Source organism: Rhinolophus hipposideros (assembly GCF_964194185.1).
Source record: "Rhinolophus hipposideros genome assembly, chromosome: 18".
NCBI classification, from domain to species: Eukaryota; Metazoa; Chordata; class Mammalia; order Chiroptera; family Rhinolophidae; genus Rhinolophus; species Rhinolophus hipposideros.
In genome coordinates, this window is record NC_138064.1 from 54,487,517 (window position 1) to 54,511,900 (window position 24,384).

The 24,384-nt window shown below is 37.2% G+C and overlaps 1 protein-coding gene across 2 annotated transcripts in view; it reads left to right on the forward strand.

Annotated features, from left to right (window-relative positions):
- SUGCT (succinyl-CoA:glutarate-CoA transferase) overlaps window positions 1-24,384 on the forward strand; it is an 863,222-nt gene that overhangs the window by 820,431 nt on the left and 18,407 nt on the right. Inside the window, exon 14 of one of the 2 annotated variants that reach the window (XM_081080029.1) lies at window positions 20,359-20,412. In XM_081080029.1, the coding sequence (XP_080936155.1) occupies window positions 20,359-20,412 (54 nt within the window). Of the gene's footprint in view, window positions 1-17,746; window positions 19,059-20,358; window positions 20,413-24,384 lie in introns of those variants that run through there. The other variant, XM_081080032.1, reaches the window with a different exon arrangement.

The following is a 24,384-nucleotide window of genomic DNA, read 5'->3' on the forward strand; positions in this document are numbered from 1 at the left end:
CAGTCAAGAACCATATGATTTCAGTCATATGTGGGATATAAAACTGAAAGCAGCAAATGAACAAGAAAAACAAACTAACAAAAACTCATAGGAAGGCAGTGTGGCGGTTCCTCAAAAAATTACGAATAGAATTACCATATGACCCAGCAATCGCTCTCCTGGGTATCTACCCAAAGAATCTGAAATCATTTATACATAAAGACACTTGTGCTCCAATGTTCATTGCAGCTTTGTTTACGGTGGCCAAGACATGGAAACAACCAAAATGTCCTTCAATAGATGAATGGATAAAGAAGTTGTGGTATATATACACAATGGAATACTATTCAGCGTTAAGGAAAGATGACATAGAAACATTTGTGACAACATGGATGGATCTTGAGAATATAATGCTAAGCGAAAGAAGTCAGACAGAAAAAGCAGAGAACCCTATGATTTCACTGATATGTGGTATATAAACCAAAAACAAGACAAACAAATGAGAAACAAGAACTCATAGACACAGACAATAGTTTAGTGGTTACCAGAGGGTAAGGGGGGTGGGGGGAGGGAGATGAGGGTAAGGGGGATCAAATATATGGTGATGGAAGGAGAACTGACTCTGGGTGGTGAACACACAATGGGATTTATTGATGATGTAATACGGAATTGTACACCTGAAATTATGTAATTTCATTAACAATTGTCACCCCAATAAATAAATTAAAAAAAACAAAAACAAAAACAAAAAAAACCTCATAGACACAGACAGCAGTGTAGTGGTTACCAGAGGATAACAGGGGAGAGGGAGGTAGGTAAAGGGGGGCAAATATACGGTGATGGAAAGAGATTTGACTTTGGGTGGTGAAAACACAATTTGATATACAGATGGTGTATTATAGAATTGTACAGTTGAAACCTATATAATTTTATTAACCAATGTCACCCCAATAAATTTAATAAAAAAAGAAAGATCGGGGATGTTTAAGGGACTAGAGGGTCTTGAAAGGTGCCTCTGTGTCCCCAATAAGGCTGAGATTGACATTAAGTCATTTGCTTCACAACCATGAACCCATCGGCACGTGGTGTATTTGGACATTGAAGATCACAGGAAAGATGATCTATGGGCAATATCAGTGGCAATAGCCCAAGCTTTGCCCACCTTACATTATCTGTACCAGCTTTCATGGACAGCCAACCATCCTTGGCCTCTGTGATGGTTTTTGCACCAGCAATCGTTACGACTTTATTATAGCCCCTTTCAGCAAGTCATGAATTTTTACAGCCAAATTACAAGTCTGTTTACAGTTAAGTGGCAGCAAGTACTTTTAAAGCAAGTACTGTAGATATTTTTACAAGTGAATTTGCACCATCAGAAGCACACAAAATATATAGGCAGAACCCAGAACACCAGTGAGACTGTTTAAGGTTCAACTAAATAGGGTAAATAAAGGAGCTTTATTTGGCTGTTGGAGGCAGGTCCCCATTAGGCCCAGGTTTGGATTCCACTGTGAAACCATGAGGTCTTTGTATATGCTCTAATGATAGACTGATCCAATAGTTAAAGAAACATAATTTTCTTGATTAACTCTACTAAAATTAGGATAATTACATTGCAATTTAAAAATTATTTGTTATTCTATGATTTCATTTATTCAAGCTACATAGAATAGTCAGATTCATAGAGATTGAAAGTAAGATGGAAGTTGCCAGGGGTTCAGGGAGGGGTACATAGGGAGTTGTTTAAAGGGTATATGGTGTCAGTGTGGGAAGATGAAAAAATTCTGGAGAGGGATGGTGATGATGGTTGCACAACAATGCTAATGACTCTGAACTATACCCTTAAAAATGATTAAAATGATAAATTTTAAAATTATGTATATTTTACCACAATAATTTATTCGGAAGCTGAAGACATATATTATTATCTTCAGGTAGAGGATGGGGTTTGGGATTGGATAAATGACAACCCCTTTTAAAAAACACATATTTAACTTCCTATTCTATACTTTGATAACACTGATATCCCAGGTTGTATGAAATGATTAAAACATTTTAGCTTTATCATTTCAGCCATGTTTGCCTGTTTGCCTGAGTAACAGTGGCTGATGGTATTTTTATTTATTTTGTTTCTCAATTTTCAATAATTTTTATTATTAAACAAAAATAATAAACCAAGGTTAACTTGAACTTAGATTAAAGAGTTATAATTAAACAAATGTAATTAAAGTAGTATTGTGCGATGATAAATTATATATGTAGATAGACAGATATAGATATGACTGTTTGATAAAAAAGGAATAAAAGTAGGATCATTAAATTTAGCATTTATGATTTTATTATATCTATGATATATTATATATAAAATATATTTTTATTATATATAAAATATTATATATAACATATTTTTATTTTTATTATATATAATATATTATATATACATATATAATATATATGGCTTGCTGATATATATATATATATATATATATATATATATATCAACGTATATCAGAAGAGATATATATATATATATATATGCAAGCTTAATCAAAAGAAATGTGCATGTTTAGGACTAAATATTTTAACTACGAATATAAATAATTTAAAATGTAAAAAAAAATGCAATGTTCATTATCATCTTGAAAATTAATTTAAAAAAAGAGCAAAATTAAAATTTTAGGCATATATTTATAATTTCCCCATAAATGTTAAACATTAAACAGAAAAACAAATATGGAAAACATTGAAGACATTGAAAGACAAGCATATTATCATATTAACTCTCCCACTAATAACCTCTGTTTAACTCCAATAAACATAAGACTTACAAGTATTTCCCTTCTTGACACCTCCACTTTAGTGATTCATTGGTATTCTGAATATAAAATCCTCAAAACTGAACTCTTGATTTCCATCCTGTAGATCTGTTCCTCTGCCAGTAGACAGAATAACGGCTTTCTCATTCTATTTCTGGAAGTGGTGAATATATATGTTATGTGGCAAAAGTACCATGCAGATATATTTTGGGCATGTAGGAAAAGACAATATGAAGTAGAAGAGGATTAAAATCTATAAAGAATGACAGAGGAAAGTATGGAGAGAAAAAAGGAAGGGAGAGGAATAAGATACAGAGAAAAGAGAAAGGCAAAGAGACAGAAATGGTTGAGCACCTTGATTGGATGTCTTAGTTATATAAACAGATGCATTTCCTTATTTTGCTTATGAAAGATTGAAATGAACTTCTTTCACAGGACTCTAAAAACATACAGTCAAGTGCAAAATTGAAATTTGGATGTGGGGAATTTAAAGTCATAGACTGATTGGAGATATGATTAATGCAAGTGATAGTTACATAAAATTAAGTTCATGAACTTGTTGAAACAATGTTGCTAAACTTTTTTGATATCAGAGGGATTATTCAATATTAATTTTTACAACTGGACAAACAGTTAACCAAGTTTACTATTTGGAAGTGCTGAAAATGCTGCATGAAAAAGTTAAACGAAAATGACCTGAACTTTTCATTAACAATTCATGGCTCTTGCATCACGACAATGCACCAACTCACAAGGCACTGTCTGTAAGGGAGTTTTTAGCCAGCAAACAAATAACTGTATTGGAACACCCTCCCTACTCACCTGATCTGGCCCCCAATGACTTCTTTCTTTACCCAAAGGAAAGGAAATATTGAAAGGCAGACATTTTGATGACATTCAGGACATCAAGGGTAATACTACAACAGCTCTGATGGCCATTCCAGAGAAAGAGTTCCAAAATTGCTTTGAAGGGTGGACTAGGTGCTGGCGTCGGTGCATAGCTTCCCAAAGGGAGTACTTCAAAGGTGGCTGTAGTGATGATATTCAGCAATGAGGTAGGTAACACTTTTTCTAGGATGAGTTCACAAACACAATTGTCAGACTTTGTATTCTGGGTATTAATCCCTTATCAGGAAAGTGATTTGGAAATATTTTATCCCATTCCATGGGTTACCTTTTCACTCTGTTGATAGTGGCCTTTGATGCACAAAAGTTTTCAATTTTGCTAAAGTCAAATTTATCTATTTTTTCTTTTGTCGCCTGTACTTTTGATGTCATACGCAAAAAATTATTACCAAGTTCAATGTCATGAAGCTTCCCCTTTATATTTAATTCTAAGAATTTTATACTTTTAACTCCTAAGTTTAGGTTTCTGTGTAATTTGTTTTTAATATGATCAACAGAGAAGTTGTAATTTCTAGAAAGGCCTAAAAATTAATGAGATGATGGTCTGAATTGATGATAATAAACATTGCCCTCATTTTGGAAGACTTCTAAGGAATGCTTGGTACTCACTGTCTTTACTTTTCAAGAATTTTCATTATTTAATTTCACTTCCAGAAGGTTCTTATACAATATCCATACTAAATTCATTCAGCCAACCCATCAAAGCACAACCCCTGTTATTATTTCATGAAGAAAACAAGAAGTTGATGAAAATTCTCACTACTATCTTCCAGAGGCTTGAAGGAATAATACGTTTGCTGAGGGAATGAACTTTAAAGTATGCCTTCCTGATCAGAAGGTTGGAGTGGCATATAGCCGAGCAATGAGTATATCTGGGTGAGAAAAAAAAAAAAAAATTCTCCACCAGGAGAATGTAGGTTTTTTGGCTCTGGTTGGGACAAAAAGCTGGTTGACCAGTAGCTGGGCCAAGGCAGAACTCTTTGACTGGTTAGCCCCTTGAGAGTCCTTATGGGTTATGCCTTGTGTGAAATACAGACATTGAAGAAATTGGCTTACTATAACTATCTGAATCTATGTGTCATTTATGCTTAACTGAGTATATTTCTCTAAGGTTCTTATTTATTACCTTGTTTGTTAACAAGTCAGATTCCATAAATGGGAACATTCTGTCCTATATAGCTCACATATGATAACTGACAGGCATCAACTAGGAGAGAAATACTGGGGAAGCTTATTTAATAACATAGATCTTGGTCCCTGCCCTAAAATACAGAACATAATTTTAGGGAAATGGTGTTCGACAATGTGGTTATTCTGATGTCCTGTTCAGCATCCTCACTTTGCCAGAACACTTATTACTCATTTGTTTGATTGGGTTAACAATAAAACACATTGCCTATATGATATTAGCAGGTGCCTAAATCTGAATTTCTCCACACCCTCTCCAAAACCTTACAGATTAAAACGGAATATAAATAAAATCATCCATAGACCACACTTAGCATACTATGAGACTGAGATTACTACAGATTTTAATTTGTGTATACAAGGGACAAAAACATTCCAAACTAGAAAGTTTGACTCCAAGCCCACACTAACATTGAGAATAAGTGGACACTACACAGAAAAAGGAGAGGGCAGTGATGCCTAGTGTTGGTGGTTGTATTATTTTCCTAGAGCTTCTGTCACATGTTCCTACAAAGTAGGTGGCTTAAAGCAACATAAATGTGTTCCCTCGCAATTCTGGAGGCTGGAAGTCTGACAGCAAAGTGTCAGCTGGTTTGACTGCTTCTGGAGGCTCTGAGAAAGAATGTTCCATGTCATTCTCCTAGCTTCCTTCTGGTGGTTGTCAGCCGTCCTGTGTCCTTTGGCTCATAGCTGCATCACCCCAATCTCCTGCTTCATGGTCACATGATCTTTTGCTGGATGCAGTTGCGTGATCCTCATCCTTCTGTGGATATCTGCTCCCCTCTGGCTCTAAATTTCCCTTTCATTATGAGGACACCAATCACTGGATTCAGAGTCCACCCTAATCCAGCATGACCTCATCTTAACTTGATTACATCTGCAAAGATCCTATTCCCAAATATGGTCACATTTACTGGACTTGGATGGATGTTATTCAGAGGGAACACTGTTCAACCACTTACGAAGTCAGACAATTAAGTTGGCAAAATTTCCACTGTGTACTTACATGTACAGTGCAATTACATGGATAAAGTCACCTCCAGAGGGGGTGGTCTCACCCTGAGTGAGAAAACACTGAGAATGGGTCGGAGATCTGGTAGGTGAGAGTATTGGCTATTGAGAACATTAAAAAAGGAAAGTGGCATGAGAACTGTAAGGAGCAAATGTGGCCTTTTTGGCAAAGCACTAGTTCATGGAGAGACTGGCAATTTGGAGGGGCAAGTAGTCTTTGGAAGCTTCATAGTAAAAGGCTAAAAATAAAGGGAATGTAGAAGTATAATAAAACCAGAAAATCAGAAGACATGGTTACCCCTTTTGCACCCTCTAAAAGTGCCTCCTATTGAACAAACTGCACTTCACATGTTATCATAAGAGGGGCCTGTTGAACCCAGTGAGCCATTCTTATCTGCATAGGGTTTCCTATTATTGCTGACGTATGAAATATAAGACATTCCAAAATGAATAGAAAATGGCAGGCAACACTGGAACACAATTACTATAAGAAGCAAACCTAAAAAGAAATAAGACATTCAGCTCATGGAAAGTTTTGCCCTAAAATAAAACCACAAAGCAGAAGAAAATTGTAACACCCCAACTGGACTTAAACATCTGTAAATGAACATTTGTAGATATGAGGAAAAACTCATTGAAACAGAAATTCAAAAACTCAGAACAAAAAGAAAGGAAAAATCAAAATGATGTGAAACCAAGCTCACAAAAGAAATTGAAGAAAAAGGTAACATCAACTTAGAAATAAAAATAAAATTGCAAGATGACCTAAGAGAAATAGATTTGACTGAAAATATAATAAAGAGTATCAAGTAGAGGAAAGAAAAAAAACAAGGTAATGAAAACACTATAAAAAATTAAAAACAATCAAGAAACATGACAAATAGGTAAAGAAGAGCTAATATACATACATATATATATATGTATATATACATATATATACATATATATATATATATAGTACATATAGTATATATGTACCAGGGGTGCCAAAAAAAATTATACAAGTGGATACTTTGGTCAGAGTTGCTCAAGCAGTAATTTGCCATAATAAGAAGTGTCTGGACGCTGATGGTAACCACTTTGAGCACCTCTTGTAATTGCAGAAGTCAAACATGACTTGTATTCATCTTTTGTTATTGATATATAACTATGCAATTTTAATACAGTTTTTCTTTCTTAAAATGTGTATACATATTTTTGGCACTGTGTGTGTGTGTGTGTTTATACATATTTATATATATATTTATATGTAGTTGAAGTCCCTGAAGAAGAAAAACAAAACAAAGGGTAAGAACCAACAATAAAATTATAATTCAAGAAAACTCTCCAGAAATAAAGGCTTGAATTTACAAGTTCTAAGACCTTGTCATATAAATGAGAAACTATGGAATAAGTACCTCTGAGACATAAACCAAAAAACTTTCAAAGAGATAAATTTTAAAAAACCCCTCTGGGCCTCAAAGCAATGAAAAAACACAAAAAAAATTAGGTTTTACATCAAACTTCTCAACAATAGACAAGACCACATTGAAGAACATTTTCAAGGAACACAAGAATGCGATCCAAAGATTATATCCAGCCAACCTATCCTTCAACAGCTTTGAATATGCAAAACTCCAGCCTTCCTGTACTCCGAGCCCTTCCTGAGGGATGTCCAAAGAGGCAGGGTTCATCCATAGTCACAGAGAGCTGGGGAAGCTCTGGCAAGAGAACTAACGGTGAGACACGGATGCATTTAATTGTAGATCTAAGACTAAAATAAATGTTGGGACAGGGGTGGAAAAATAGTGTAATTTTTTTACGTTCTGACAAAGTACAACAACACAACTAAAAAACTGGGAGAAGTGAAAGAGGAGAAAATGGAATAAGTGCATTGATTGATGCATAAGAAATTTAAAAATTAAATTTTAAAAATTGCTATGCAATTTCTTTTTTTTAATTAAATTTATTGGGGTGACAATTGTTAGTAAATTTACATAGATTTCAGGTGTACAATTATGTATTACATCATCTATAAATCCCATTGTGTGTTCACCACCCAGAGTCAGTTCTCCTTCCATCACCATATATTTGATCCCCTTTACCCTCATCACCCACCCCTCACCCCTTACACTCTGGTAACCACTAAATTATTGTCTGTGTCTATGAGTTTTTGTTTCGCATTTGTTTGTCTTGTTCTTTTTGGTTTATATACCACATATCAGTGAAATCATAGGGTTCTTTGCTTTTTCTGTCTGACTTATTTCACTTAGCATTATACTCTCAAGATCCATCCATGTTGTCACAAATGCTCCTATATCATCTTTCCTTAACGCCGAATAGTATTCCATTGTGTATATGTACCACAACTTCTTTATCCATTCATCTATCGAAGGACATTTTGGTTGTTTCCATGTCTTGGCCACCGTAAACAAAGCTGCAATGAACATTGGAGTACACATGTCTCTATAGAGAAATGCTTTTATATTTTGGGGGTAGATACCCAAGAGAGCGATTGCTGGGTCATATGGTAATTCTATTCGTAATTTCTTGAGGAACCTCCACACTGCCTTCCATAGCAGCTGCACCAGTCTGCATTCTCACCAACAGTGTATGAGGGTTCCTTTTTCTCCACAGCCTCTCCAACACTTGTTACTATTTGTTTTGTTGATGAAAGCCATTCTGACTGGGGTGAGGTGATATCTCATTGTGGTTTTCATTTGCATTTCTCTGATGATTAGCGATGTTGAGCATTTTTTCATATGTCTATTTGCCATTTGTATATCCTCTTTGGAGAAATGTCTCTTCAGGTCCTCTGTCCATTTTTCAATTGGGTTGTTTGTTTTTTTGTTGTTGAGTTTCATGAGTTCCTTGTATATTTTGGATATTAGCCCCTTATCAGAGGAACTGTTTGCAAAAATCTTCTCCCATTCAGCTGGTTGCCTCATTATTTTGTCAATAGTTTCTTTTGCTGTGCAGAAGCTTTTCAGTTTCATATAATCCCATTCGTTTATTTTAGTTTTTACTTCCATTGCCTTTGGAGTCAAATTCATAAAATGCTCTTTGCACCCAAGGTCCATAAGTTTAGTACCTATGTTTTCTTCAATGCAGTTTATTGTGTCAGGTCTTATGCTTAAGTCTTTGATCCATTTTGAATTAATTTTGGTACATGGTGACAGATAGCAGTCCAGTTTCATTCTTTTGCACGTAGCTATCCAATTCTGCCAGCACCATTTATTGAAGAGGCTGTCTTTCCTCCATTGTATGTTTTTAGCTTCTTTGTCAAAAATTATCTGTCCATATTTATGTGGTTTTATTTCTGGGTTCTCAATACTATTCCATTGGTCTATGTGTCTGTTTTTCCGCCAATACCAAGCTGCTTTGTTTATTGTAGCCCTGTAGTACAAGCAAAAATCAGGGAGCGTGATACCTCCAGTATTGTTCTTTTTTTTAAATATTGCTTTGGCTATTCGGGGTCTTTTGTGGTTCCAAACAAATCTGATGATTTTTTGTTCTATTTCTTTAAAAAATGTCATTGGGATTTTAATGGGGATTGCATTAAATCTGTATATGGCTTTGGGTAATATGGCCATTTTAACTATGTTGATTCTTCCAATCCATGAGCACGGAATGTCTTTCCATTTCTTTGTGTCTTCTTCAATTTCTTTCAAAAATGTCTTATAGTTTTCAGCATATAAATCCTTCACATCCTTGGTTAAGTTTATTCCTAGGTATTTTATTCTTTTTGCTGCAATTGCAAAATGAATTGTTTTTTCTATCTCTTTATCTGAGATTTCTTTTTTTTTTTAATTTATTTATTGGGGTGACAATTGTTAATGAAATTACATAATTTCAGGTGTACAATTCCGTATTACATCATCAGTAAATCCCATTGTGTGTTCACCACTCAGAGTCAGTTCTCCTTCCATCACCATATATTTGATCCCCCTTACCCTCATCTCCCTCCCCCCACCCCCCTTACCACCCTGTACGCGCCCGATCTCCTCTGATCTGAGATTTCATTGTTGGTATATAGGAAAACAATGGACTTTTGTACGTTGATTTTGTAGCCAGCAACTTTACTGTTTTCATTGATTGTTTCTAATAGCTTTTTGGTGGAGTCTTTAGGGTTTTCTATATATAGCATCATGTCATCTGCAAAGAGTGACAATTTAACTTCTTCATTCCCAACTTGGATGCCTTTTATTTCTTTCTCTTGCCTGATAGCTCTGGCGAGGACTTCCAACACTATGTTGAAAAGCAGAGGTGATAGGGGACAACCTTGTCGTGTTCCTGAACGTAGAGCAAAGGGCTTCAGCTTTTCACCATTAATTATGAGATTAGCTGAGGGCTTGTCGTATATGGCCTTTATTATGTTGAGGTATTTTCCTTCTATACCAATTTTAGTAAGTGTTTTAATCATAAATGGATGTTGTATCTTATCAAATGATTTTTCTGCATCAATTGATAGAATCATATGATTTTTGTCCTTTATTTTGTTTATGTGATGTATCACATTGATGGATTTGCGAATGTTGAACCATCCTTGTGCCCCGGGGATGAACCCCACTTGGTCGTGATGAATAATCTTTTTAATGCATTGTTGTATTCGATTTGCTAGAATTTTGTTTAGGATTTTAGCATCTGTATTCATCAGAGATATAGGTCTGTAGTTTTCTTTTTTTGTGTTGTCCTTACCAGGTTTTGGTATCAGGGTAATGTTGGCCTCATAAAATGAGTTAGGGAGTACTGACTCTTCTTCAATTTTTTGGAAGAGTTTGAGCAGGATTGGTATTAGATCCTCTTTGAAGGTTTGGTAGAATTCACTGGTGAAGCCATCTGGTCCAGGACTTTTGATTTGGGGAAGGTTTTTGATGACTGATTCAATTTCGTTACTGGTGATCGGCCTGTTAAGATTTTCCAGTTCTTCCTGATTCAGCCTTGTTTCTAAGAACTTGTCCATTTCTTCTAAGTTATTAAATTTGGTGGCATATAGTCCTTCATAGTATTCTTGGATAATCCATTGTATTTCTGTGGTGTCCGTGATAACTTCCCCTTTTTCATTTCTGATTTTGTTAATTAGTGTCTTCTCTCTTTTTATCTTAGTGAGTCTAGCCAAGGGTTTGTCAATTTTGTTAATCTTTTCAAAGAACCAGCTTTTTGTCACATTAATTTTTTCTATTGTCTTTTTGTTCTCTGTTTCATTTAGTTCTGCTCTGATTTTTGTTATTTCCTTTCTTCTGCTGACCTTGGGTTTCGCTTGTTCTTCTTTTTCTAGTTTTTTAAGGTGTAACATGAGGTTATTTATTTGGGATTTTTCTTGTTTCTTGAGATAGGCCTGTAATGATATAAATTTCCCTCTTAAAACTGCTTTTGCGGCATCCCCAAAATTTTGGTAGGATGTATTTTCATTGTCATTTGTTTCTATGTATCTTTTGAGCTCTCCTCTAATTTCTTCTTTGACCCAGTCGTTCTTTAAAAGTATGTTGTTTAATCTCCATGTATTTGTGTTTTTTCCTGCTTTCTTTTTGCAGTTGATATCCAATTTCAAGGCTTTGTGATCAGAGAATATGCTTGGTATGATTTCAATGTTCTTAAATTTGCTGAGGCTGATTTTATGTCCCAATATATGGTCTATCGTTGAGAATGTTCCATGTACACTAGAAAAATGTATAGTCTGATGTTTTAGGATGAAGTGCTCTATATATGTCAATTATGTCCGATTCATCTAATGTGTCATTTAGGGCTGCGATTTCGTTATTTATCTTCTGTTTGGATTGTCTATCCATAGCTGTCAATGATGTATTTAAGTCCCCTAGTATAATTGTGTTTTGGTCAATTTCTCCCTTTAGTTCTGTTAGTACTTGCTTGGTATATTTCGGTGCTCCCTGATTGGGGGCATAAATATTGATGACTGTTATGTCTTCTTGTTTTATAGTCCCCTTTACCATTATGAAATGTCCATCTTTGTCTCTTGTTATCTTTTTCACCCTGAAGTCTGTTTCATCGGAAATCATTATGGCTACACCTGATTTTCTCTGCGTACCATTTGCTTGGAGTGTCAATTTCCACCCTTTCACTTTGAGTCTATGCTTGTCCTTGTAGCTGAGATGTGTCTCTTGGAGACAGCATATGGTTGGGTTTAGTTTTTTGATCCAATGTGCTACTCTGTGTCTCTTTATTGGTGAGTTCAGTCCATTTACATTTAGGGTGATTATTGATATGTGAGGATTTCCTGTCATTCTGTCTTTAGTTTTCTGGTGAGGCTGTGTCTCCATTGTTTCTTTGCCTTTTTGTTGTTGTCTGTTATTTCTGTGTGGTGGTATTCTATGATGTTTCCCTCTGTTTCTTCTTTTATTACAGTATATATTTCAGATTTGGATGTTTTTTGAGTGTTTACCCTTGAGTTTATGTAAAAGAGAGTTTGATATTGAGAGTATTCCAGTTTCTTCAGTACGCTTACTTTCTCTATTCCCATATTCCAGTTCAGGCCTTTACGCTCCCCCTTTTTATGTTTCGGTTGCCACAAGTTGTCCCTGTTGATGGTGGTCTAATAGCCTCCTTTAGTATTTCTTGTAGTGCAGGTCATGTATTAGAAAATTCCCTCAGCTTCTGGATGTCTGGAAAGGTCTTTATTCCTCCTTCATATCTAAAGGAGATCTTTGCTGGATATATTATTCTTGGCTCATGATTTCTCTCTTTCAATAGTTTGAATATTTGGTTCCATTCCCTCCTAGCTTGTAGAGTTTCTGCTGAAAAATCTGATGATAATCTAATGGGCTTTCCTTTGTAAGTTACCATCTTCTTTTCCCTGGCTGCCTTGAGGATTCTTTCTTTGTCATTGATTTTAGACAGCTTCAATACAATGTGCCTTGGTGAAGGCCTGTTGGGATTGAAGTAATTAGGTGTTCTATTTGCTTCTTGGATTCGAGGATCCAGTTCTTTCCACAAGTTTGGGAAGTTCTCATCGACGATTTGTTTAAATATATTCTCTGTTCCCTTCTCTCTTTCTTCTCCTTCTGGTATGCCCATTATTCTTATATTGCTCTTTCTGATGGAGTCAAAAAGTTCTTGTAGAGTTCTTTCATTTCTTTTAAGTCTCAAGTCTCTTTCTTCTTCCCTCTGTGTAAATTCCAGGTTCCTATATTCGATGTCACTGATTCTTTCCTCCATCTGGTCAACTCTACTACCTAAACTGGATATTTTATTGTTAATTTCTTTTATTGAGTTCTTAATCTCCAGAAATTCTATTTGGTTCTTTTTGAAGATTTCAATCTCTTTTATAAAATGCTCATGGTGTCCTTTGATTGTGTTTCTGAGTTCATTAAACTGCCTTTCCGTGTATTCTTGCATCTCGTTCAGTTTTTTCAGAATTGCGATCTTGAATTCTCTGTCATTTAAATCACAAATGTCCATATCTCTAAGTTCCTTTTCTGGAGACTTTTCACTTTCTTTCTGAGCTATCTTGTTGCCTTGGTTATTCATGGCAATCACTGATTTACTATTTCTCTTAGTAGACATCTACAGGAGTGGCTTCTGCAACAGGTTGATAGGTATGCGAAGAGCTTTTGAAGTTCCAAAGCTCTTTCTGCACCAGATTCAGAGCCTGTATGTTTCAGCAGTTCTGTTTACTCCTGCAGGGATCCGCCCAGATAGGTGGGGCCAGGGGCGGGGTGAGTTGTGAGAGGTGGCCCAGAGCAATGGCGGCGACCACCACCACAGCCAGTCCTGCGTCCACAGCTCCCTCCCCTTTGCTGGAACTAGTTGAGCTGCGAATCTGTATCTGCGGTCCACAGTTCTCAGAGCAGCAAATATTCTGTCCTTTGATCCGACACTGCTACTTTATCGCTTCTAGCACCGGGCAGGTGGGGGCGGGGCGAGCTCTGGGAGGGTAGGGAGGGGGCGGCTAGTCTCCGTGCCTAGGGCTTCCGTTCTCCGCTCGGCAGTGAGGGCTTAAACCACCGATTTCAGCCCTCTTCCCTCAGTCTTTGCTCCGAGGTCTGCCGTGAGCGAGCGTTGGGTTCAGCGGTTTTGTATGCTGCCCCCTCAGCCCTGTGGGCCGTAAGCGGAGCCCTAGCAGTCCGAGTCCTTCCCTCTCCTGCAGCTGCGGAAGATCCGGGAGCAGTGGGCTCCGAGCACTGAGCTAGGTCTGTGTCCTGCGCCCGCGAGGCTCCGTCTCCGCACTTCTCCTCTCCCTCCTCCCCCGCTCGCGCTATTCACCCACCTGGAGGTGAATTCAGAAGTGGGCCTCTTTGTCTTGCCTGTCTGCTGTGCAAGGAGTCCTTTGTGGAGTTATTGTTGTCCGATTCGTTGTAAATTCCAGGGGAGCGTTACAGAGGCTCACCTCACGCCGCCATTTTTTTTTTTTTTTTTTGCTATGCAATTTCGAGTTGACTAACCAAATAAAATTTTGCTGGAGAGGGAGCTATTTTTTCTAGTGGTTTCAGAAAGATTCAAGATGGTTCTCTTTTTCCATCATGAAGGTGTTTTTGCTGCAGCCATAGATTTACCTGGATGCTTCTTTGTTTCCTTAATTGGATGGGACTTCAGTACACGGCGAGAAGGTGGAAGTAAGAATCTGGTACTCTGGAGACATGTGTGTGTGTGTGTGTGTGTGTGTGTGTGTGTGTGTGTGTGTGTGTGTGTTTGCAGACTTGTGAGAGTGGGGACTTCTTTCTGAATTATAATCATGAGCTTTCCTGGTTTCTGCACTCCTTGCTGAGCCCACTAATGATTAAACATTTTCTCAGTCCAGAAATGCAGTACCTACATCCTGACTTAGCCTACTTGCTATTGTGTTATATGTTACATTCCCAGATAGAAATTCACACTACTGAGACAAATTTCTAGAAGGGGTTGTGCTTAATGTCACTTTTTCCTCCCTGGGATCTGAATTCCTCATTCTAATTGACAGAGCCTATGAAGAACAGGTGTAATAATACTCGTGTAATAGAACCAACACTTATGAAATTGTCGTTGTATGTCAGGTGTTATGCTTGTAAAGCAGTACTTAATGTAGCTAACATTGAACTCTTATTATTTTTATATGGTTACCTCATATAATGCTCGCAAAAAGTAGGCGTCATTACTCTTCCCATTTCACAGCTGAAAAAACTGAAACTGAGATTAAGTATACTATATTTCCAGTGTCGCATAGCTAGGGGGTTGCAGAAAGAACTCGAATCCAGGTTTGTTTAGCATCACAGTCTATTCCCTCAACCACAGTGTTATTTCTGGACGGGATCTCTGACCCAGAATTGTGTAAAGATAGGAAGATTGTGTTAACAATGCCTGAGACACACGGCGTCTTACAGCTGTAACATACCATAGAAGTCTGACATCATCCTCACCAAAACTGAAATAGTCAAACAAGACAAGTTTGTTCACTTATCTTAAGATGGAGAGTCAATCCTTACTTTTTAATTCTTAACACTAGTAAATAGAGGTCTGGTCTCATTACTTTATAGTTTTAAAATGTTCAAAAGTAACCTTTTTTTTTTGGTACATTATGTATACAAATCAGTAAGAAAAAGACTCATACTCAACATAATAGCAAAATGGCAAAGGCATCACCAGGAAGGTCACTTAAAAATATGGACCATAAGTTGGTTAAGTAAATTTTGGAAGATCCCTACAATGAAGTGGCTGTTAAAACACAGTGAACTATTTGTAGCTGCAGAAAGCCACCATAAATTATTGAAGAAAGAAAAATTTACAACATAATAGGGATTTTATTGAGTTGTATGCTTATGGGTGCACTTTTCTATAAAAATTATGAATGGTATAGTTCCATTTTTGAAGTATAAGGATGGCTGCATCATATACAGAAGAAAATCTTTGGAATGGAAGGCCTTAAAATACCCGCAAAACTATCTCTGGGTTGTCATTTGTTTTTCCCCCTTTATTCTCATGTGCTTTTTTCTAAAATGAACATAAACTTCAAGCATAGTAATAAAATTTTATTAAGTAAAACAGAGTAGAGACCCAGTCATCTGTTGTGGCAGAAATACAGCCCCAGCCACTTCCAAAGTCAACAGTTCCTGCTCGGGTCACCTGGGCCGGAGCGCCGCCAAGGGGAGGCCAAGCTTTGGAAAGCAGCAGATCACTGGGGAGCAATGCCGCAGGATACTCACTGTTTGGGTTCCCAGCGTGACTTGTACAAACAGTGTGTGCTTCCACCTGCCTCTATGACTTACTGCCCTGTTGTGTGGCTGCATGTCACCCAGGTCCCTCAGCTCCTGCTCACGGGCTGGGGGCCAGTGCTCACTCGCTGAGTGGTATATTATTTTATGACAGTCACAGTGAAACATGAAGACAACTGAGGTGTGTGCTGCTGATCTTGTGACATCTTAGGGAGGGAAGTAAGAGAGGAGATCTATCCTTACTCATCACAGTCTCCTCACTAATGGCTGCTTTTGCATGACTTTTCTTTCTGTGCAACTTTATCTGGAAGTCAGTTTTCTCATTATTCCCTGATTCCAGATATTTCATGAGAGATTTCAACTTGTCTGGTTATTCTGACACCTTCCAGACAGGCTGGCTACAAGGTTATGAGATAGTCTGGACTCATCTAATGGCTTTATCAGGAAGGTTTTCGGAACAGTAAAGTCTGTACAAAATTCCTACAGAGTGGCGGCTTTTAGAGTCAACGTGTCTGAGTCTAAAAACAGCATCTTGGTTAGCCGGGGTCCATCCAACGGTGTCTTTCAGGGATGTGCTCACATTACCAGCTGACTCCTTGAGTCGGGGTTCAACAGGCTAACTCACTTCTCATTTTCCTTGTTGGAACCTGGTGTCAAGAGGGAGAACATTCAGAATTGGAAAATTTCAATCCAATCCAGCTGTTCCCATATTAACCTGGATGTAGGGTTTTTTTTTTAATTTACTTTAATTTTATGTGTTTAGTATGGAGAATACTTTTCCAAAGCCCATCAGCCTACAAGGGAGGATTCTGTAAAGGGCCCATTGAATAGATGAAGCCTTTGAGATAGGAAGCAATCAAAGGCTTAACCAGAAATGTATATCAAGCTGTATGCAAAAGACTAAGAGCAAAGTTGATGGATGTTAGACCAAAATATGAGAAAAATGTCAAAATGGCCAGTCTGTGAAGATTAACTTTTAACGGAGGGTAGCAAGAATTGTAAACATAGGTTGGTACTTGCTATCTGCAGAAAATAGTTAACTTATCAGATTTTGTATTTAAGAGATATGGACCATTTTAGAACTGGACAGTTGATCCATGTTAATAAAATGTTGTTTGCCTGCAAACTGAAAGGACATAATGGCATTTAGAAGTGATGGGAAGTAATAATGTTTAAGTGTGTGCCTAATATTGACCAAGGATGTTTACACCTTATCTGACAAGTGCCGTTGTTTTGCTGAGTTTGGCAGATAAAATCTACCTTTACGGTATTTGCCTTCCTATTTCCTTATCTGCTCTTCCACCCCATTGATCAGTGCTTACTGTTTATGGTAATCCCATGTTTCTCAGAAGCTGGGAGCATGCTTTATCTCTCTACATCCAATACCTAAGATAGCCAATGACAAACGATAGATCCCAAATACAGTCACTAATTTAGCATTTATTTAATGATTGACTCATGTGTAGAAAGTATGGTAGGCCCTGGGAAAAGTCAAATGCCATTAGAGAGAAATTTGCGAGATTTTGTTTTATTGGTTTTGTTTTGTTTTGTTTTGTTTGTTTGTTGTAGGCTGACACTGGATTGTGATTTAGGGGGGAAAAAGACCAGGCTGAAACTGGATTGTGATTTAGTGATTTAGGGAAAAAAACGGAGGAGATTCTGATAAAAATGCTAAAAATTAACCTGGGCTTTTTTATATGTGTCATTGTCTCCCCACCCCTCCAGCCCCTTCTCTGGGACCGAGATGAAGGCCTAACCTCCATTCTTCCTGAACACTTCCCTCAAAGAAGCCCTGGTGACTCTTCTGCCTCAGAGTATTTCTTAGGAGTGGGGCAAGACCAGAAACCAGAGGAAAAACTACAGACAAAGAAAAACAATGCAAAGCAAGCAAATAGGCAATACAACCCACCACAAACTTTAGTGAAGTCTTAAGTTATTTAGATGTTGTGATTGCTGTTTTGAAAATAATCTACATTTTGAATTATTTGAAAATCAATGACATTAGTTTAAAATCTTTAATTGTGAGCTGCTATAATAACAATTGTATAATGATTGTGAATAACACTTTAAGTTCTTTAATTATACAATAAGTTAAACACAAGAAACAATTAATGAAAATAAGTAGTAGACAATAAATATTAGCTGAACTTTTGCCTACTGATTTTTTGGAATACAGTAAATGAAAGGAAAACAATTTCACCAAAATCAAACAAACTTTGTTTCTACTACCATACACTTTCTTTTTCCCCTTCCTCCTTTCTTTCTTAGTCTTTCTTCCTCTTTCCATCTATTTATTCATTTATTTAACCAATATTCATTAAACCACCTTGATGTTCCTAGCACTGGACTGAGATCTTGGTGAAAAACAAAATAAGTTTCCTGCTTGTTTTGCAGGTTGTGATGGGCTACCAATGAGTGGTACTTCCTGTTGAGATGTAAAATAGATTCTCAAGAATTATTCAAGGGAGCTGAATGGCTAAATCAATGTCAGTTTTTTCTGAATATAAACCTGTGCTTAAAGCAGACTCTCTCAACTTTGGCACCATTGACACCGAGAGCCAGATAATTCTTCATTGTAGGGGTCGTACGCATGGTAAGATACTGAGCAGCATCCCTGGTCTGCGCCAACTAGATGCCAGTAACACCACTCAGTTTGAACAGCCAAAAATATCTCCAAACATTGTCAAATCTCAAGTAGTTAAAAACCACCGGTGTTAAGACACCATGGAAAGGAGTCCTCTTGGTTGCACTTCTCAAATCCCTATGTTCAAGGATGGACACTAAAGGAATTGTACTATGAACTCATGCAGGAGGGAGTTGTGGGTGTATGTGTGCGTATGCATAAGTGTCAGCTAGTTATGTATGGTGATAGATGGAAATGTTGACAATTTTAATTTAAGGTCTATTGCCGTTTATTCCTAAACACTCTTACCTGAAGTCTTGCATTTAAAGAAACAATGTTGGCTTTTGTTTAACACATTTACAGCAGTGAAATTTGTTGAGGAATAAAGAATGTGTCAGCTAAACTTACTGTGACAGCTTGCTTTTCTCTTCTTGAGAACCTAGGCCATACTCACTGTCCTACAAACTTTCTTAATTCAATGTTTACAATAACTATCTTTCTATTAGTTTTAGGTTGGCCAAATTTATGACATATTAGGCCTGTATTTTATGTGTTACTTCTACATTCTTACCCATTTTATGGGACTGGGATCATAATTTTAGCATTTCAAATTATTTTGGAGGTTTGTGGTGGTTGTATCTTATTTATATGACATATTGTTGGTTATATCAATGATTTATTTGCTGCTCAGCCCTTGGTCAGGATCATAACTTCCAATTATCCAACCAATTATAATATTGTTCTGTGGGTAAATTTCAGCAGCTGAAACTGTTGACTAATTATAATTTAAAAAGAGCAGCTTAATATCAGATGAACTAAAACTAAAATTTTGTTTTGGTCAACAATCACCAGTGTTCACAAGACAAGTCCTAAGTCACTCCGTCTATCACGGATTTATATTGTACTGTTTCCCATGATGGATTGGATTATGCTTATAGCTTTTACTGTGAAGATGTCCCATTGATTAGAATTGTTTTGAACAATTTCCAATTTAAAAATAATTGCTTTGTTACTACATGATACAGTAATCTGGGTTCTGAAAGGCTACACATTCAGGCAATTAAGTATACTCCAAAAGAGCTGACTTTACCATACTACAATGTGGAACTCACTACTTAGTTTTCAAGACAGAATGCTACTTTGCTTTCAGCTAAGTTCTGTTCCTACAATATTTAATAATTCTGTTTAGACACTTGATGCACAGGTCAGAGGGCACACCCCTGGTTTGCTCCAGCCCTGCCAAGTCCTACTGTACTTTCTGACTTCTGAATCATTGGACTGCAAGACACACATAGTCTATCTTTAAAGGACACCCCTGGAAGTTTGCAGGTGGAAATGGAGAAACACTGCCATCTGCCACTAGGCCGCATGCACATGGATTTTGCCACATATCCTGGTATAGAAATGTTAGAGTGGAAAACAATGTACATCTTAAACTGAAAACATCACATCTCCCAAATCTCTATTAGCTCTTCCAAATGAAACATACAGTCTAAATAAAAAGTGTCCTTGCTCTGTAAATGCAACTGCTAGATAATTTCCCTTGTCTCATATTCTAACCGGATGTCTGCTTTTAGAAAGAAAGTCTGAAGCGTCCACTACAAGAAATGCCATAATGAGCTATTGCCAAAATAATGCTGCATATCAATCTCCAAGTTTGGTAGCTTAAAACACAAGTGCTTATTCTCTCACACAAGTGTTTGTGTCTCTGCAGGCTTATCTCGGTGGCTTTGCTCTCAGCTGTGGTTTGGATTCAGGTTCACTGTAGGTATGTTCATTCTGGGACCCAAATGGAAGGGGCAACTCTATCTGCAGCATTGTCTTCTCATGGGAGATTATGGAAGTACAAGAGCCAAACCAAAATGTACAGCTCATTTAAAACCTCTTCCTGTCATGTCCACTAACATTCCATTGGCTATAGAAAATCATATGGTCAAGCTGAGCATCGATGAGTCAGGAAAAAAACTTCACCCACACCAGAAATGGAAATAAATAAATATTTGCTGAACAATAATCCAACTAGCACAAAAATTATAGCATTTCAAGAAGAAACTAAAAGAGCTGTTAAACAGATTTATTTTAACACTTGTTCTTGAGTTAACCCAAGCATTGCTTCTTCTACATATCCAAGTTTTGTCTAAGGGTTCTCCCATCCTCTTTTAGTTCTAGATGTCTGGGTAGGATTCTACCCTCATGCCAAAAATGCAGCATGCAGCCACAAGAGCAAGTTTTATACCCTTAGTCACAGAGACTAGTATATCTTAGGACAAAGCTGATAATGCTGGGGCAAGTACTCTCACTTTTTTTTTTAAGTCATATGCAAAGCAATATCTACTTCTGGACTCTTAAGTTTTGTGAGTCAATTAATTTCTGTGCTTGATACCTCATATTTAGGAACTTAACCACAGATAGGATCTTGACTGATACAAATCATTACCAGGAGTGGTATATGTAAGAGACCCCAAAATATAATAATGCTAAGCTGAGGAAGTAGAGTGGAAGGTATTGAGAACTTGCTATTCACAGCATAGAAGTTGGTGAGCCAAGTTATTCAGTGGTATATCCTTATCTTAAACTGCTGTATCTCAGACCCTAGACCATATGCCCTCAGATTCTGCTGCATGAAAGAATGCAGTAGGAGAAATTCAAGATATTGGAACATCTGAACCACTTTTTTGTGGCCTTTGTGAAATAAGTCAGACAGATAAAGCAGAGAACCCTATGATTTCACTGATATGTGGTATATAAACCAAAAAGAACAAGACAAACAAATGAGAAAGAAAAACTCATAGACACAGACAATAATTTAGTGGTTACCAGAGGGTAAGGGGGTGGGGGGTGGGTGATGAGGGTAAGGGGGATCAAATATATGGTGATGGAAGGAGAACTGACTCTGGGTGGTGAACACACAATGGGATTTATATTTAAAAAAAAAGAAAGAAACAATAAAAGTTTTACCAGAATTAGATAGTCATATGTTGAAACTGGCATATCTGGAATCAGAGAGGAAGGAAAGTACAATTTTGCTGAAAGACGACCTACATGAAATCTGTAGAATAAAAAAGCTAAGATTGGTAGTCTGGATACTTGCAGGGTTAGAAAAGTTTATTCTCTACCCCAACCAAAGGTCAGTGCAAACTAAATCAGGAGAGTAGGAGCCATACCAGAAAATATCTTCAGAATATGGGGCAAACTTATTTTCCTATCAGTGCCAAGCACTTTTTGTTTGTGTTTCTTATATGATTAAGAGGAGGATTACTTGCTCTGTGAAGGCACACATGCTTGATACCTGAGTACCAGGTTAGGTTTCTTACCTTAACCCTTGTTTCTCATTGCTCTGGGCAGTGCAAAGGTGAAGGTCAGTGAAGGAAGGACTTTAGGGATGGACAGTGAACTGATCCCATAACTGACAAACAAAAATTCTCAGGCTGGATTCCAATTTAGAGGACCATGACCAAACAAGACATAAGGCTTTGGATACTAGTCTGTGGAGTTCTGTTTGGAACTAGATAAAAACTAAGCCATTTGTAAAGGAGAAGTCAGAACAATTGTCTATGAACGATTACTCTCTAAGAAAGCACTCAGACATGAGAAATGTTAATGAAAAATATGCGCTAATAATGGGGCCATTTCCCACACTGTTCTTCTAAGATATGACCACATAAGACAGGAGATTATGAAGATTCTACCAAAGAGCAAAAAGTGGTCATGCAGGCAAAGTCTAGGAGCCATTCTCAGTGAGACCAGCTGAGCAAGGACTCATCCCCACTGGGACAGGAAGTCCTTACCATTCCTGCTCAGCTCTGTACCCATTCATTCCTTGAACAAATGCTAGGTACTTGCCATACCCCAGACAATGTTACAGAGATACACCTGTAACAACAACAGTGGTTGTATGTGCAATGCTGTACCGACTACAAATGTGTCCATTCCACCTGTTTTTTTGTTCTCTCTCTGCCATTGTGAACTGAGTGTGTAGGTGCTTAGTTATAAGGACTGCGGGTCACCCAATAATCCCAAACCTGAAGTGCGGTGCAGCCATGGAGTGAGATTTTTCTCTCTTTTTCTGGGGATTGAGAGAGTATGTTATATATAGATGTGGACATTAAAGAAAGAAAAAGAAATACATATTATTAAGTACTAGCAAGTATTAGTAGTAGTTCTAAGATTTGCTATGAACATTGGCCAACCAAGAGGTGTGTTGTCATGGATGGCTGTTGTTTGTTTCTCTGTCATCTGTTTCCTCTTCTTTCAGGAACAGACCTAATATTTTGTTGAGTCGACTCTTTCCTCTCTGTCGGTCTACATAGTCTGGGTGTGCATCCATTTACAGCCCTAGGAGTGAAGGCCTAAGCCAATCACTGAATTGCATTCTGCTCACAGTGGTTGATTCAGGGATGGATATGACCAAAGCTAGTCCAATTAAAGTAAATCCCAAGACTTTGAGAATGCCAGGAAAGACTCATTAGTTATCATTGAATTGAATTTAGGATTATGTAGCCTGGATATCTAGTGATGATGAGAGAAGTGTCTCTGAGAATTGAGCCAATACAGAAGAAGAGAAATTAAATGAATCTTGATAGCATTGTGTGATTTACAGCATGCTATTATAATTGGAACTATGTCTACCCTTTAATAGTTCTGTTATTGAGCCAATGAGCTGCCATTTTTGTTACATTCCATTATTTGATGTTTGTGTATATGTATGTGGATATTCTGATGGCAGTTTTTCAGTGTGAGACTGTATAGATTTTAAACATTTATTACTTGTTTGTTTCTTTATATACACAGATATTATACTCTTAAAAATATTCATGTATGAAGCTACTGATAAAACCACAAGGAGTCCAGAATAGTTGTAGAATATAAAAGACATTATTGATTGACCATCACTTAGAGTGCAAAAAGTCAGAAGCTATTTACTTATTCAAGTAAATAAAGAGTCAGAAAAGACACTGTAGATAAAAGAGGGCTTCAGAGACTAAATTTGTTAGGTACTGAAAGCAGCCTGGAAATACCTGACACAACAATAAGCTATAATTCAAAGGATCCAATGAGGACCATTAAGAGTTCCTCCGTCATAAAATTTTGATTTTTTTTCTTTGAGTTGAGAAGCATTAACCCCTCCAAGGGAAGACTTTGGAAAACTTGCATGGCTGTCAAATATCTAATAAACTTTATTTATATCTTTGACTCTTCTAATCATTATTAAATGGCATTCTAATGTTCTCTTTAATTTATTTTAATTGTCAATCTCCCTTGAGAAGAAGTTGCAGATCTTAGTTTTATTACCCCTCTTACACACCTTTTCTGTCTTGCATTGGTTGGGGTGGGGCAGGTGGCTCTTACAAAAATACCACTTCTCCAAATTTAGAGACTCAAAGAACAAAATTTTATTTTTCTTTAAAAGTGCAAAGTTGGTGGGACCCAAGCAGCCACACTTCCTGTCGTCTTGTGGCTACACCACACTTAGGGGCTTTCCATCATTTGCATTTTGGTCTGAGTTGTAGCCATGCCATGGCTCTAGCGTGAAAGAGCCTTTCTACAGCTTGGAAAGTCAATGTAAAGGAGTGAAAGGTCTATGTACAGAAAGTGCCTACTTTACATTGGAGAGAAATTAGTCAGATCATCATGCAAAGGAAGTGGGAAATGGTGACTAGCCATGAGCCTAAAGAGAGGAGAATGAAATTGTGTGGAAAATAAGTCTTCACCATATATCTCCACCCTCCTGAAATATTTG